At 38.5% G+C, this 17,798-nt stretch overlaps 1 protein-coding gene and 1 long non-coding RNA gene across 6 annotated transcripts in view; one reads left to right on the forward strand and one right to left on the reverse strand.

The window, feature by feature from the left end:
- LOC137863291 (uncharacterized) overlaps positions 1-17,798 on the reverse strand; it is a 54,892-nt gene that overhangs the window by 5,953 nt on the left and 31,141 nt on the right. For all 4 annotated transcript variants that reach the window (XR_011100841.1, XR_011100840.1, XR_011100838.1 and 1 more), the window contains one exon: positions 10,545-10,647. This is a non-coding gene — a long non-coding RNA (uncharacterized lncRNA). The remainder of the gene's footprint in view (positions 1-10,544; positions 10,648-17,798) is intronic.
- Positions 7,572-13,420, forward strand: CFAP161 (cilia and flagella associated protein 161). Of its 2 annotated transcripts, none has more exons than XM_068696330.1 (7): positions 7,572-7,834; positions 7,966-8,055; positions 8,230-8,465; positions 9,693-9,777; positions 10,491-10,649; positions 11,708-11,781; positions 12,331-12,683. In XM_068696330.1, exons 1-7 carry the CDS (start codon positions 7,772-7,774, stop codon positions 12,353-12,355), a joined length of 732 nt encoding a protein of 243 aa, XP_068552431.1. In that variant the 5' UTR covers positions 7,572-7,771; the 3' UTR covers positions 12,356-12,683. The 2 variants fall into 2 exon arrangements, with proteins under 2 accessions (XP_068552431.1, XP_068552430.1); XM_068696329.1 differs by lacking the exon at positions 12,331-12,683 and adding an exon at positions 12,707-13,420 and having other exon boundaries at positions 7,581-7,834.

A 17,798-nucleotide genomic window follows, 5' to 3' on the forward strand; every position in this document is an offset into this window, starting at 1 on the left:
CTACATCATAAGAAATCACACCAATCTTCTCTAAGATGCTGCTGTTACTTTAAGTTTTGCCAAAGACTGCTGCCAGGATCAACATAGATTAAAAAGTAGTTTGTGGATTTGGTGATTGTTCTTCATAGAGAACTCCATCCTTACACAACCTCTGTAAGAGGCAGAACAGTTCATAATGTCAAAAGAGTACATAAAATGGAGCTAAATACAAATATCTTCCCTCTTTTATTATCATTATATACAAATATAAGTTTTTTTTACGTTAGTGGTGCATCTTGCAAGAAGAAAATCTGCTAGCTCTTTTTCTTATTCAATATAGCCCATTGGTTTTTACATCACTAAATTCATTCTTTCATTTGTTTCCTACAGCTATTATCACTTTAGGTTGCTCAAAGATAATCAGGCCTTGACTTTCCATGTGAAAGTTAATAAGCCAAAAAAAAAAAAAAAAAAAAAAGCCTTGCAACTGCTGCCGTTATTTGATATTACATACTTCTCAGGAATTCCTACCAAAATTCCTACCAAGATGAAACAACAAATTTTCTTAGGGACCCTTCCAATGTGAACCTTAGCCAAGGGTTCCGTATAAATAATGGACAGAAATGCAATTTGGGGCTCCCTTTACTAAGAAGGGCGTTCAGACACCCCCTTGTGGAAGCTGCCCACTTGTCTACGTGAACAGCACACACACACACCAGTAGATGTGCTCATCAGAGCACAAAGTACTTTTCTTGCTTACAGGTACCTTGCCTCCTTTCTAAAGAGCTCCAACCCTTGCTTTTACACTTTTTTTTTTTCTTTTTTTTTTTTCCCCAGCTGTAAAACTTGGAGAAAAATGGCTGATTCCATACCATTCCTTTCCACTGAAAAGAACAAACAGGAGGACACTTATCAACACTTAGAAGTGATTTCTGTGAAAATGTTATTCCTCCCCAAAACAGGTATTCAAGGAATGAATGATCTAGCTTTTCATTTTGGACTAGCAAATGCATTACACGTTGCAATGACTGTTTTAGTAACTGAGCGTAGCTCAGTCATTACATTATTTGGGCTGTCTGTTCCTTGAGTTCCCAACATTATATTGACATACCATCCCTCCCACATCTCAAAGAAAAACAACCAAGTGCTAATTTATAGATGATGACCTATAGCAACAAAGAAATACCAAAATGTCCAGTCTCTCAAATTAGAACAGTTGCCAGAGTCTTCAGACATATAAAATATTTTCTGTAGGCTGTGATGTCTGACATAAATACACTGCCAGAGTAAGGTCATCCAAATCAAAACCATAAATAGTGGAATGGTGGCAGAAAATGTTAAAAACAATCACAATACACATGTTCTGTTCCCCTTAGGACAAGAGATTCTCATCATGTTCCTTTTTGTTATGCCAGAAATATTTAACTGATTCATTGTTTGTGGTGTAAATACATAAGCCGGTTTCTGTTCCTGTTTTTTAATAGTGCATTTTATGTAACATACAGATTCATTTGAACCAAAACAGAAGTATTCTGATCACTAGCATTTCTCTCTAAATATTCTCTAAACCTTGCCTAACACAATCTTCTCACGTGAGCCCAGTGGGACGCAGTTTCCAACAAGCAAATTTAGCAAAGGTTTTAAGATGGACTGACGTGTACCTCTAGTGTCATTTGTCAACATCATTACTTTCCTTCAAGAGATTGAAGCAGGTATTTCTACTAAAGAAAAGTAATGGAACAGAGAGTCTTCTGTCTTAACTTTATCACCACAGGGAAGTGAAATCCAAAAGGAGAGGAGTGAAACGGGGGCAATGATTGATGCACAGAGGTGATTCACCATAGAAGATAAGGATTATGCTGCAGGCAAGGCTAAAAAGGGAAGCAGAGGCAACCCTTAGCACTACCTATAGATAGCCCTAAAGTGGGAAGAAACAGAATCAGCTGGGTTCACAAGGGGTCATGTAAAAATGTCACTTTTCAGTTTCAAGAACAGTTGGTTCAGAGTGGCAGGACTACCAGCTCGAACAACCCCAAAAGTCAAAGTCAGCTAAAGTCATAGAGTTTAGACTAAAAGACATAAAGACATGGAGTTTTTTTTTTGTTTGTTTGTTTGTTTTTGTTTTTTTTTGCTTTTTTTTCCATCAGACAAGCATGAAAAAAAAAGCTAACAAAAAGCAAATTTCAAAATCTCAAGCATGAGTCTTCATGGAAACCAAAGTTTAAACAGATCAGTAAACAAGAGAGACAATGACCTGATTTCCACCCTTTATAAATAGGACCACGCCTCACCCACAGTGATTTTGTGTCAGTGACTGTGGGTGATGACAGAACTTTGTAGTTAGTGAGTGTAATGCACTCAATATATTGGAAGTAGGGTGGAACATCACTTAACAGAAGTCTCTTCAAATATATCCCCGGTAAAAAGTACTTAAAGGGAGCCAGCTGAGATCATACCATGTATGTTAAGAGCTGCAAATTTAACATAAACCTTTCACCTATGTGATAAACACAGCTTAGTTGTGACTTAGACTACAACTAAGCTATTGCTTGCTGACAAAAGTATTCCAGCTTCTTCAGAGTTAATATGCATCTCTGCAAAATAATGTTGTTTCTTGGAGGCATACTTTAATATTTCTGTATTCTTTTCATAATTCACTATTCCTAAAATGACAACATTTTCCTCAGCGGTTCAGAGCTCTAGTGGTTTTTCAAGACCACCTCCTAAGATTCAGCCAGTCAGGGGAGAAAATCTTCAAATATCCAGGATGACAAGTCATGATGAAATAGCTCAATTTAAAGATAAAATTATCTCAATTTGAAGATAAAATCACTTTTATAACCACTTCTCAAAAGAGTATGCTCTGCACAAGCCTAAATTAAAGACCCCTTAGAATGAAAATACCACAGGGACGTGGATAACTCAATCCAAACTATAACTGGCAAGTGTTTGACAGTGTTAGATATATTCTTGTCTCTCTAACTGTATTTTTTGGTTATAAAGCCCCAAGGGAGCTATTGTAGCAATTTTAGATGTCTTCAGCCAGATCAGATCTAATACTTGGAAAATTTCCCCTTGTGTAGCCATATCAGCATACCTACTGCCAGAACAACACACAAGCATCCCGCACCTCTTCTTTGCAGGAGGTAGACTGAGAGGCCTGCTAAATGCACTAACATTTCAGAAATTACTACAAGAACAGGTTGGTTGCTCCTCAGCAACAAGCGTGACAGGAAAACTCCACGTGGAAATTCACTGCCAGAATGGGAGACATCAGTACAAGCATCTGGCACAACAACAATCCCTAAATCTTTGTGCATAAAATACTTAATTCTTTTTGTGCTGTGAACAGATGAGTGTTTGGGGAATAGGCTAGAATAAGAAACTGTGGTTATATTAATAACAAGCAGATTAATCATTTTAATAGCCAAAAAACAAGTAACAGAAAAAAAAAAAAGAAAAAAGATAGCTATGGTCTGATTTATTGCATGTGTCACAATAATACTAGTGTGAAGTAATAAAATGAAAGGAGACACAGTCCTGAAGAACGTGATTTACTCCTATGTAGTACTATTTATTCTGTATTGGTAATCAAATTTGGCACACTCATAATTTTCAACAGAAAAAGCAACAACAAAAAAGAAAGCAAAACAGGAAAAAAAGATATTCTCCCAAGGCAGAAAAGGCAGGTATTAAAAATATTCTCATCCAACCTGCATATGATTAAACATTGTTTTAGAACTTTTTTTTAGTATGAAAAGAATTTCAGAAGTTGTGAAACATCAGCAATGCAAGAAAAAATCATGTTTTCCACCACAAAATAGGGAGGTATATGAGTACAAGAGTTTACAGATTTACTTAATGTTCTGTCAATTCCTCTAAATACAGATGACCTGCATCATTCTTGGATTTAATTTATGTTCACATCCATAGACCTTGCTCTTTCTGCCAAAGGAGACTGAACTACTTTAATTTGCACTATTGACATATGTCAATGCATTTTATGTATTAAAGTATTTATAACACAACCTATCCTGATTTACTGACAACCTTAAAGCAATTAAAACTTTAACCAGCCTAGCATTTTACATAAATGAATGACCCAGACAGCTCTATATGACATTTCAGGTCTTCTCAACCATCTAGTTTTCAGAAAAGGAAAAAGGAAAATAGGGGGAAAAAACTATGACTAGAACAGTAGGGGTCAGGTTGTCACTTCTTTACCATGGTGCAGTTTCATCTATCTCCTCAACTATATCAAAAGCACGCTGGCTATATTTTTATTTAATATAGACTTGAGGAAAAAAAGGAAAGTATTTGTTTCCAATAATTAATAAACACCTTTAAGCTTTTGTATGCTGACATAAGTTAAGACACAAAACATGGAACAATTCCTTCACAAATACAGCTTTTATACACAGAATTTAATAATGCTAAAATCTGTTAGGAATATGCACAGATCATATCTGATCAAAAAGAAACCAAGTAGAGTTGAATAGGTCTGTAAACTTTCTTGCAGAAAAGATGTTCATCTTAAAAATATATAGAAGCACCTTTTTTTTTTTTTTTTTTTTTTCCTCTGTAGAGTATTATGCAATCAGAACTGAAATCCTTCCTGGTGACAAGGATAGTCACTGCATAATCCTTCTAAGAGATGCATGAAGAAATTTCTGTACCCAATTATATTTTGAGTACAGACACTTCTGTAACATTCGCATCAAATTTTATAGGTAACTAAGTACAGACTGATCCACAAGATCATAGAATCATTAAGGTTGAAAAAGACGTTCAAGATCATCTGGTCCAACCATCCCCCTCTACCACCAATGTCACTGACTAACCCATGTCCCCAAGCACCACGTTCAACCTTTCCTTGAACACCCCCTGGTGACGGTGACTCCACCACCTCCCTGGGCAACCCATCCCAATGCCTGACTGCTCTTTCTGAGAAGAAATGTCTCAGAATTTCCAACCTAAACCTTCCCCGGCGCAACTTGAGGCCATTCCCTCTAGTCCTATCACTAATTATCTCTGAGAAGAGGCCTACCCCAGGCTCCCCACAACCTCCTTTCAGGTAGTTGTAGAGAGCAGTTAGGTCTCCCCTGAGCCTCCTCTTCTCCAGACTAAACAACCCCAGCTCCCTCAGCCGCTCCTCACAGGACTTGTACTCCAGGCCCTTCGCCAGCTTTGTTGCCCTTCTCTGTTCCAGGGTCTCCATGTCCTTCTTGTAGTGAGGGCCCAAAACTGAACACAATACTCGAGGTGCGGCCACACCAGAGCAGAGTAGAGGGGGACGATCACCTCCCTGGTCCTGCTGGCTACACTATTCCTGATAGAAGTCAGGATGCCGTTGGCCTTCTTGACCACCTGGGCACACTGCCCGCTCAGGTTCAGGTGAGAATCTATCAGCACCCCCAGATCCTTTTCCTCTGCACAGCTTTCCAGCCACTCTCCCCCAGGCCTGTCGTACTCCATGAGCTTGTTGTGGCCAAAGTGCAGGACCTGGCACTTAGCCACGTTGAACCTCATCCCATGGGCCTCTGTTCATTGACCCATCCTGTCTAGGTCCCTCTGCAGGGCCTTCCTACCCTCCAGCAGACCGACACTTCCCCCAGCTTGGTGGCATCTGCAAACTCACTGAGGGTGCACTCAATTCCCTCATCCAAATCATCAATAAAGATATTGAAGAGGATGGGCCCCAACACCAACCCCTGGGGAACACTGTTGGTGACAGTCACCAGCTGGATTTCACTCCGTTCACCACCATTTTCTGGGCCTGGCCATCCAGCCAGTTTTTAACCCAGCAGAGCGTGCCTGTCCGAGCCATGGGCTGTCAGCTTCTCCAGGAGAGTATTGTGGGAGACTGTGTCAAAGGCCTTGCTGAAGTCTAAGCAGACTATATCAACAGGCTTTCCCTCATCCACCACGTGGGTCACCCGGTCATAGGAGGTGAGATTGGCCAGGCAGGACTTGCCTTTCAGGAGTCCATGCTGACGGGGCCTGATCCCCTATCTGTCCCATGTACATTGCATGACTGTATTCCAGATGCCCTCTGCCATCACCTTTCCTGGCACCGAGGTCAGGCTGACAGGCCCGTAGCTCCCCAGTTCCTCCTTACGACCCTTCTTATAGATGGGGGTCACATTAGCAAGTCTGCAGTCACCCAGGATCTCTCCGGATGACCATGACCACTGACAGATGATGGAAAGCAGCTTGGAAATCACATCCGCCAACTCCCTCAGCACCTCAGGTAGCTCTAAAAACCCTATGATTTTGCAATTTTGAACTAAAGGTTGTTAAGTCCCTATTTGTATACCAATATAACTAACTGGTCACCTTCAGCAAAACCTTAGCTCTGTGAAGAGCACGAATGTCAGTTTAAGAGGTAAGTAGAAATTACTAATAACGTGGGAAATTAGCTAAAATAAATCTTTTCTATCTCTCTCTCTCTCTCTCTTTTTTTTTTTTTTTTTTTTTTTTACTGATAAAACTTCAGATTTCTAATCACTTCCTAGGCTTCCAAAATTTGTTGACTTTTGATATTAGGCCAAGATGAACGAAGTTTCCTCCCTGTTTCAAGGAAGTAGTTTCAGCATCGCTACATGTGGGAAAACTTCGCTTACCACAACTGACCACAGAGTGGTGCTATTTGAACAAATACAGATTTATTTCGTCCTTCAAGGCTCTGGGATATGCTGAATAACTTTTGGAGCCAGAACAAAACGAAAACAAAACAAAACAAAAGGGCTATAATGTGAACTGTTGACCAAGATGGCTGATGATAGCATGTAGCCCCACTTTCCATTAGAACAGACAACAACAACCACCATTTTCTCTTAAGCTTTTTTAAGTTCCCCAGCTTTGAAACCTGCTTACAACAGTCAACTTGCAAGAAAACCTTAGTTAAGGAAACTAAGACTACTATGGGGATTAAACGTCCTGTGAGAGGATCTACACCATGCCTGAAAATTGTTGGCTTAAGTTGTCTGGAAAGCAAACCTTCAGTATGTTCACACAGCCTGTTTTGCCACAGTTGTCTTAAGAAATAAAATAATCACAGAACCAAAGCATTCGCAAACAAGGCGTTAACCACATTCAGCAACACTATAGTGCTAGCTTTGTGCTTGTCAGGTAGGTGAAGATGAAACAACTCTTTGGCCAGTAAGACTGGTGGGTTCTAAATAATGCTCACTCCAAGACTGTATGTTGGGCTTGCTGTTCTCTGAGGAATGGATAAATTGTGCCTCAAGTCAGCGGGTGCTAGTCTAGTGCCCCACACACATGCAGCCACCCCAACAGCACGCTTGCCCTTGATCTGGCCACGGAGACCCAAGCACCAAGGCAGGTGCCCCGAAACCCCTCAGCACAAAGCTCCGGGGCTCAGCCTCGCGACCTCCTCCTGCCTTCAGACTCGGCCAAATCACAAGGGACCCCACACTGCCATACATATTTTTATTTATTTATTCACTGGCAGTGGCCTGTCCCTGCTAGATTTAGGGTCTGGCAATCACTCCTTAAGAGGGAGCGAGTTCAAGGGGCTCGCTCCGCAGCTGCCCCCACGCTGGACACGGCCACGGAATGCCAGGGGCAGAGCCCCTCTCCTGACGCCATTTCTCCTGGCGCTCTTTCTCCTCAGGACACCCCGGCAACGCCCTGCCCCGGCGGGAAAAAAGAGCCCGCCCCCTCCCCTCACGAACGCTCCGCTCATTGGCGGCCTCCGCCCCGCCAGCGCCCAATCGCCTGCTAGCGCGGTCGCCATGGCGACGGTGGACGCGGCGCGGCCTAGGCCGCCATGGCCGCCTACGGCCCCGGTGTGCTGGTGGGCAACTGGAACGAGGCGGCGGTCCTGGAGGAGGTAACCGCGGAGCTGGGCCCTTCGCTCCCCCGCCCCAGCTCCCCGGAGCCCGCCTGCCTCTGAGCCTTCTCGCAAAACCTCAGGTTGTTTGCGCTGGGTAACGTTTGCCCCCCTCTCTCCTTTGCAAACAGGACCGCATGAGGGATTTCATACGTAAAAGAGACCGAGGGGAGCTGTTAATGCAGAAAATAGGCAGGCTGGAAGAGAATCTTTTAAAGAAGGTAATTTTTACAGCAGGTTTTGTCAGTTCTCTGTGACTCCGCATAGAACGACATAGCTGCTTATTAACGTGCTTTACACACGAAGAATGCTATGGGCTAGCGTTTCATAGGTTAAAATACCGCTGATACTAAGTTCAGATAATTCTGTATAAAAGCATGTGTATTTTGATTTAGATAAAGCTGTCGGTGTCTAAGGATGGATTTATTTGCTTTGGAGACACTGTGATGCTTTTGAGCCCGGACAGCGAATCCTCAGTGGACAATTACACTGGAGCGTGCGGCAACCTAACGCTGGCAATCAATCTGGAGGAAATATCCATATATTCGGCTGTGTCACTGCAAGCTCCTTGTGGAGTTAGTGCCGTCAAAACCACAGACCCCGTGGGTCGAAACACATTTTGTCTTTTAAGGTTTGGTACATTCCTCTACATTGTTTTCAATTATTCCATTAGCTTTCAATATCTTATTTTGAGAAATATGCAATTAATTGTGCTAAAATACAAATGAACTTAAGTAAAATATATTTAAGAAACACTCTAACTTGGGTCATGCATTAAACTTGCTTCTGCTGTGCATGTTACTGTGAATGATTCCAAGGAATTTCAAGTCAGCATAGAAATGGTGTGAAAACAGAATCAAGTCCACTGTGTCATTTGGTAAGCTCTGCAGCTGTTTTTAATGTGGTCATATTTGAGCTCTAGAATACAAAACATGTCCAAATTATTTGTTCTCCTGCAAATAAAGTCTCTGAAGTGGAAATTTGTGTCAATGCCTTTGCTGTCTATAAAGTGGACTGCTACTCCTGTTGTCCTAAAAAAACCCTCAATCAAACAGCATACTCCGTCTCACAGACATGCTTGATTCCAGCTGTTTGCAGGAGACAAAATAGAACAGGCCCCTGCTCAACAGTGTAAGGCTCTGCCTGAGTGCATGTGTTTAAGAAAAATAACATTGCGTAAGAGTACAAACTAGCCTGTAAAATGCGGATTGAGCAAAACACTTTCAGTTAGACATAATAAAGAATTTTGATGCCAAGATCCAAATTTAGGCCTTCTAGAAATGCAACCAAAGTACTTTTGCTCAACAGCTGTCTGATGCTAGTCATTGGCACTGCATGCTTTCAGATCCCTCATTAGCTAACTACAAAGTTCATCAGCTGCAGAAGTTTCTACTCTAAATATACTTAGAACAGCCTAGCACTTAATTTAGTGATTCTTTCATGTAAGATACAGAAATCATTTTGAAAATATGGATATACCAGCATGTACATTGAAGTAATAAACCCAATTACTACATATCAATTATATGTATAATTAGGAACAGGTGTTAAGTTAGAGACAAACACTGTTCTGCTTTAAGTCTTATTTTTCAGATGCTTGTATTAAGTATATTTCAAAGGTGGCCTCAGTGCTTAATTACCATTAGTTTTTCATTGGATATTATCTTTCTACTATGCGTGTTAATGAATGCATCATAAAAAGGAATCAATAAAGTTTGAATTTCTATTCTGTTAAATATTTTAACCAGTAAATAATTTATGATATATCTTTTCAGTTAACACAGACTTTAAACACCAAAAACTAATAGTAAAGCTGATATACTTGACTTTCTCTTTGTTCTTTTTACAATTTTAATAGTGTTGATGGAAGTTCAGTGGGTGAACCCATTAGATTTGGGCAAAAGTTTGGTCTCGGCACAACAGGAGGGTTTTCTGATCCAATGGTAAGGGAATAAAGTTGCAAATGACAGTGACAGCATATACTGATATTATGCTTTTAGTTACTGTATATATATATATATATACACCAAGCTGTATAATGGTTCAACATCTTACAGAACAGATTAAGAACCATACACAGATCAAGACAAACAATACTTAATTAGAAAGTTCATGCAACTTGTCTGAGCTCAGGTGTGCAGTCAGTCCAAGGGGACTGAACCTGAATGATAGATAAAGGAGTTTTGTTTTTTTTTTAAAAGTCCAAGATGAAAAGCTTTCATTTGATTTCATTTCTTATGAAGAGAAAGCTATAGTCTTTATAGGAAATAACATACTATTCTATCATTCAGAGGCAGATTTCTATTAAATGTTAACAATGGCTTCCTTTACAAGTTAAAGGCAAAATAGACATTTCATGTTATATACGTACTCAGAATAAATCACCACAACTACAAGAAAATTTTCCCTCTCAGCTATCACTTGATTCAGAGAAAATCTTTGAAATGTAAATTCAATTTTAATATTCACTGGTTTAAGTATAACATGGCTACTTTATGAGTTTATCAACACTATAGACTATTTTGTGGGTTTTAATTGTGTGGCTTCAATTTGACAGACGTTGTTCAGAAGCAAAGAGATATTTTTTGTGCTGATTTTATTTGAATTACATATATTTTAATTTTATATTGTTGTTAATATGTATTTTTGTTTACAGTTCTATCTAGCAAGTGACCATAAATCATTCATCAGATTTGCTAAAAAATCTCACCTTCAGCAAGTATTTTTGACAGATGAGCTTTCTTATTTGACTTGCTGGCAAACTGCCTTCTTGGATCCACAGCTGCGTCTTGAATATGAAGGATCTCCAGTTCCTGTAAGAAATTAAAAATGTTTAAAAAAAAAAGTTAAGTATTTAATTGAAAGAGTAGATTGACTATTTAAAAGAAAGTTGCATCCATTTTATTCATTAATTTTAATGAATTTTCATTTTAAGAAAGAAGAAGGAAGATTTTTATTAATTTATTTTTTTAAACCAGGGAATCTGGTGCTCATTTGAGGTTGACTTGCTCGGTTTTTCAAAAACTGTCAAAGGTGGGCACTGTTTGGAGGATGCAGTACTCGGAATCTGCATTTCAGGACTTCTGAGCACTAAATTCCATTTTCAATATTGGAAGCTTTGATTGCTTAAGAACATTAAATTCAAAAAGTAACAACAATAAACCGCAAGGCATGTGGAAAAGCGGATGCTTTTCCAAATTTGTTGTTGTAAAAACATTAAGTGGATATAATATTTTCCTGTTCCACATAACTTCTTGGCTTCCTGAAGTGCTGGGTGTATAGCAAAATATCACAAATATAACAGTTCAACTACAGCCTTGATTTGTGACTCATTTCCATGAATCAGCTCACTAATAAACACAGTCAGAGTTACGTAATTGTCAAAGAATATTCTTTCACAGTGGTGGTAAATGAGGGTGACTAAAGATTCTTTTACCAAAAAAAAAAAAAAAAAGTAAAATGTAAGGGTCCAGATCTAGTCTGTATCCCCAAAACGCCTGGATCTCTCATCTGACAAATAACCACTGTAAGCAGTATTACCCTGATTACTGGCATAACTCTCCATTATTTTCTTCTTATTATTTTTATTATTATTATTTAAGTGCCCAACATAAGGGAGTGGAGGAGAATGCATTGGACAGTAGACTGTGTCTTATCTGAGGGCTAAGTGTTTGTTTAGTCTGAACTGTTAAGATGGTTGTATTGAGAACGTATGGCTTAAAATACCTCACTATCGATCTATAGCATGATACACAGCCATGCAGACTTGCATTAAGCAGTAAAGTAAATCATTTAATTTGAATAAGAGTTATTAAAATCAGTCTAAAAGTATCTATCACCCCTCTTTTGGTTTTGGTTTTGTTATTTTTCCAGGCAAACTCTAAAGTGATTATTACTCATTGCCATACTAATCGGAGCTTAGCCGTTCCAAGGAACTTTTGGACAAGGTAAGAATAATTTATAACTGGCTGCAATACCCATTATGATACACCAGCTCAGTACATCAAGAATTACTGTAAGAAGCAAGATAGTTGCTTTAGGAATACACCAAAGAAACAAAAAAATGCAGAATGCACGTTCTCCTTTTCCCCAGTTTTATTTCTTGGCTCTGATGTGTGCTACTGTGATCCTGTAGACAATCAGCTGTCTTAATCATATTTGTTTTTCCTTTTTATTTCCTACCACATAATGCTTCTAGCCTTCTTTAGTGTCTTGGTGGTTCTCCCTTTGAATATCTTGAGCAATTAATTTTATTTTTTTTCTAAGAAAAAATGGTATGCTAAGAAGTATGAGGAGTAACAGAAAATAAATACCACAGCATACAATTCTATACTTCTTATATATCCACATGACTCACAATAAATGAAAGTTAATCCAACAATTCACGTTCATATGCATGTATTGAATTAATATTGATGAAATGTTAAGGAGTATAAAAATTGTTTCTCATTAAATCAAGGAAAAATTTGACTGAGAATTTGTTTCAGTTTTTTGAGAATGAAACAAGATCTGGAGGGCTGAGACTGAAATGATTAAGTCATCTTCAGTCAAAAAGAACGGCGATATAAAAGGCTGCAGAGAACCTAACCTGCTTCCATGTACTCAGTATCAGCGCTGTATACTGTTGGGGCTGCTTTAGCTCTGAAACTAGAAAGGTGGCATTTCCCTTTAATTTCACATTCCTAGGTTATTAATGACTAACAAAGTGATATATAGATGTGTTTCTATTAAGAGTCCAATCTTTGTAAGTGCATGCTAATATTTCTGAATAAACCAAGAAAAACATGAGAAAACGTTGAATGTCTTACAGCTAATTCAGACTTGCTGAATGTGTATATATTAATTCTATGCCCCTTTTCTTTGGCTTTGCAGGTCTTATTTTGGAAGGGAATATGAAGTAATTTGTCACACTTATCTGGACTCCCATAGAGTTGAAGAAGATAAGAATTACTGGGTAATAGTTACAGCAAATCCCGGTGACAATGGTACTATGATTGATAGACCTGACCCTCAGCCAGGGGGAATCGGAAAGAAAGAATTTTGTCAAGAGACAGAGAATATAAAAATCCCAGATTACAAATGACAAAGATTGATGAGATTCTGGTTCTTATTGTTTTCTGCTCAGATTTTAGTATTAGAGATGTTTAATTAAAAACAGAAATGAAAGTCTATCATTAATAATTTTATGTAATCTCATCAACTCATCAGGGTTATGTGAATGGCAAAAATTGACTAATAAAGTTTGATGAACAATGCATGACATAAAAAATTTGTCAATCAACAAGGGTTCATTTTCGTACTTTCACATTCAATGATGGCAAAAGAAGTCAGATCAGTAAATAAAGTGTATTTGCACTAAATTACTGGCCTTTCAAGTGTATGTAACCAATGCTTCCAAAAACAAACCAGTGTCAGCCTTTTGAAAAGAATGAGCATAGAGTTTCCAAAACACTAAAACCCAAACTCATGCAAGCTATTATGGGACACTTTGACATTTAAAGATCATCTGAGAGAAATTTGTTGGTTGAGCTTGTTCCACACAATGTAATGTTGCCAATTATTAAAAAATCTCAAGCACGATCTCTATATCTAAAGATTGGCTTCAAATTTATGGGAATGGAATTAAGAAAAAAGTATGAATTTTTACTTTCATCTGTCTGCTCTAAAAATTTAAGTTCCAAGTACTCAAGCAGTGCACAGCGATGAGGACTAGAAACTTCCTAGAGCCTTTTTTCATGCATCACCACGTTCCATTTGCTTCCTAATGGCAGAATTTTTCAATCCATAATCATTTCAATCAAGTTTGACAGCAAGATGAAATTCTCAAAGAAAAGTAAGCTCATACATGTCAAGATAGGAAAAGAATGAGAGACCCTGTAAATTTGCCCAATAAGACTACAGTTTATGTTTATACCTAATCAGACACCAAAGAATCCACATGAAAGTGTATCGGGCCCAAGAATGGTTAAAAGATGGAACTCACATTTTCTTAAACATCAAAATCAACAAATCATGAGACACAACTATGAGCTGAAACTACCACAGAGAATCTTCTTAATATTTGGCATTCCATTATATCCATTTAGTACAGTTACATGTATACATATTCCATTTCTTATTTTACTGCAATGGCAGGCGCTTTCTGCACAAACTAAATAATTGAAGTTCTGAGTTAAAAAGTCCATTCTCACAAAGCATTCCAAAAATCTTCAGTGTTCATAAAGTGTTCAAAACAAAAATATGAAACTTTCACAAAAGAAGGGATCAATCCAAACATTTATGACTTCAAACTCTGTCCCAGATAGATGACCTGTTTCAAGCCAACTGGGAAAACTTTAGAAGTTCTTGCTTTTATTCGATATAAATTTAATAGCAGGATAGGCTAACTGGCACTTGTCATACAGTGTCTTAGAGCAGGTGAAAGACATGTTCTGTGACATGCAGATTTGCTCTGGGGGAGCATATCACAGAGGACAATTTTTGAATCACATTCTATGCGTGCAAGCCTTAACCTGTCTGCTATAGATAAAGCTATTTCAAATCTGGAAAAACTTCTTTTCATTGAGTTAAGTGTAATAAACAAGAGGCCTTAAAACAAAACTATTATTGAAACAAAGCTTCATGTGAACTCATGCAGAAATGAGAACTGTGTGGGCAGAGAGCCTAGACTGGCCAACATTATGGATTGGAGTGTTTGTGTGAGTGTGTGCGCATTTGTGTGGGAGAGAAGCAATGCAGGTTGCACAAAAACAAGTTTTGTATGGTCTTAGAGGAAAACCAGACATAAAAAGACACACAAATGAGTGCAGAAGTAGACAATGTTGTAATTAGGTGCTGATTAAAAGTGGCTTGAAGTCTTTCACATGTTTTGATCAGACTGCACCTTATGGGAAAGTGCTGTGCAAACTGCTGGAAAATAAACAGGATTGAATCAATTCCTGATTATCTTATCAGTTTTTCTTCTGACCTAGTACAGTTTTAAGACCAGAGATTGTGCAAAGTTTCTTATATCACAAGATATCTATTTATAGTATAGCTGATTCTTGATGTCAAATGCAGATATTTGTGTTACTCATTTTTTAACTGTTTTTACACTTCTTAATATTGTCCACACGATGGCACCACGTTGTCTAAAAAGGGTGATTATCGCCTGCAGGATTTTTGCTACACACGTAAAAATAGCTTGAAACATTCACATTCAAATAAGTTCTTGATACAATGCCAGAAAAAACCAACTAGATGAAATCAGGCTTGAATTTTGGGCTAGGAAATATGATCAATGTTTTATCATCTTTTTAGAAAATAAAATCAAGCAACAAAGGCAGATAGAAGAAAGTACAACATACATACTTTGCCGGGAATCAATTTCTTAAAATTAATTGGAACATTAATTTCTAACAAAAAACATACAGAAAAAGCATGTTTCTGAAGAAAGAGTAATACTTTCTACATAAAGATATGAAAACTGATGTGCAGCAAATGGTGCATGTTTTTATAGGGACACTGCTGTTACTTACACCAATCTACAGAGATTAAAATTCTGCACATTTTCAAAATAGATTGACATAATTCTACTTTGATGTTGTGGGTAATAAACTAGAAAAAAAATCAGGCTGCATGGATGCACTGCAGTGTTTCTAATTCGACCAGTGTGGACATTTATTGGTAAACACAGGATTTAATATAAAGCTTTATCGGACTGAATATTAGCACAGAATCTGAACAATCCCGTGACTGCCACAGTGTGGCGTAATTGATGGAGTAATGGAGATCTGAACCACGCTCTAGACCCGACCATTGAGCAACTAAGGGCATGCACTGTATTTTGGTTGTGCTGGTTTTGCAATCCATGAAATATGGACAGTGATTCATATTGCTTCATTTGCAAAGCACTTTGACATATAACAATGAAAAGCAAAATGTCTTAAGAAAGCTCTTAATGCTTCTTCCAAATTACACCCAGTAAGGAAAGGTCTACAAAGTACATTGTGGGCAGATAAAACTCACTTCCAGGCAGCTCAAAAGCTGTTAGCATGAAGCTAATCCTGAGCTATTAGTTCCCACTAAGAGACAGGGTGCATTAGTTCAGATTCAGTGCTGTGCTGATATAGCTTTTTGGAGGCCTGAGGTATAGAAAGAACTTGCATCTGCATACGTTTTGCTGTGTGATGTATGTTAACAGCACAATATTGAAGTAAAGAAGTATGGAATTCAAGAAAGCCCTCATCCTCCTAGTTAACTGACACAGAAGTAACACTGGAAAAATGAAAATCCAGTTATACATCTGCCTTTTCACTTTCCCTGCTCTTTTGCATGATCCCCCATCTCATATTTCACATCACTTCTCCTCTGCCATGTCATCTAGCCCAAACCTACTGATTTGCAAGGGTTATAAAGTCCTCTTCTAGCACTCAGTCCAAGTTCCTCGTCCCTCACTCTAATCACACCAGTACCTAGGCTGCTTTCTATTTTTGATTGTCAGGAGGTATTATTTTAGCTCAGTCAGCTGGTCAGAGGAGGAAGCCATATGCAGACTTACTAACTGGATATCTGAAGAAAAAAAAAAAAAAAAGAAAAGAAAAAAAAGAAAAGCACAGAGAACATTACAATAAGAAATTCCACACAGCAGTGGAAGAATATATCCAAGCACTGGAAACTTTGGTGGAGTTGGCAGGTATGAGGGTGATTTTGATAACATCTGTGCCCACTCACCCTAAATTAATATTGCATAAATGCTATAACTTGGGATGGAAGGGAGTGTCCTTCTAAAACATTCTTTAGGAACACTTAGATATTTTAAGCATGAAAACTAAACTAGGGGGGCCACAGATGAGGAATACATAAGACATGAAGTGCAGAAGGCATCAAATACAAGTGGAAATTAAGAAGTCTCTATGTTGTTTTGTCACTTACACCTCTTTTCTGTTCTGGTGTTGCCTCCATTCCCTGCCTAACCTGCTCTCCCTTAGATTCCTTGCCTGTATGCAGTATAAAGAGGGAAAAGCACTGTATTTCATGCTGGCTTGGCTTCATCCTGGAAGCAGTAAAAAGGAATCTAATCCTAATTCCAATACTGTATTCCCCTGGGTAAGAGTAAAGGTTGGAAAGACCTGTCACCTTGCTGTGAAGTGTGCTATTTCAGCCAGGAGATGTGCAGCCCTAATAATGCCAACTACAAGACTTGCGTGATAGGTGTAGCAGTGCTTATAATGAGAGGGACAACTTGTTATAAAGACAAAGGGAGAGACCCACATATTTTTAATTTTTTTTTTTTGTTGTTTTTAAGGAGGATATATGATGAAGCAATTGACAAATGGTGGGCTTGTACAAAGCAATGCCTTTCATGTGAGAGAACAGAATCATCAGTGCTGTGCTAGAAAGCATTGCCATGAGAGAGTCACTTCAGCTTTCTTTCAATAAGTTTCTATATTTTTTGGCTAGGAGGCCTCAGAGTGCAACAGGATAGGCGCAAGCATTAGAAAATGCTTGATGACATTAATACCCACATTCACTGATGAAATTAATTCATACACATGCATCTCTGCTGTGTGTTTATATGAGAAGCTCAGAGAGCTCATTTTCCAACATCTGTTAAATGCTGCTTCATACAGTACGTCAAAACAAAACTAAACAGACCATCCAGTTACAGGCCAGCTAGTATATACGTGTCTATAATGCTGGTCTTGTTTTAATTATAGGCTCCTTGGGGCAGGGACCATACCTTTATCTATTTCCCAAATAGGAACAACTATAGCAGAGATGCTCAGTAAGCAATAGCCTAAAGTTGTTATTAAAAGTAGTTGAAAGATGACAGGAAATTGAAGTAGACCTGGTGCAAATAACCAGAGATAGAGGCATATGAATTCTACACACAAACCAGCACCAACTAGTAAATTCTCAGTGTGGGGTATAAAGATGCAGCTGCCCAAGTAATTCTGACGTTAATAAGAGTTGCTAGGAGAAG

Source organism: Anas acuta, chromosome 12 (assembly GCF_963932015.1).
Source record: "Anas acuta chromosome 12, bAnaAcu1.1, whole genome shotgun sequence".
Lineage (NCBI taxonomy): Eukaryota > Metazoa > Chordata > Aves > Anseriformes > Anatidae > Anas > Anas acuta.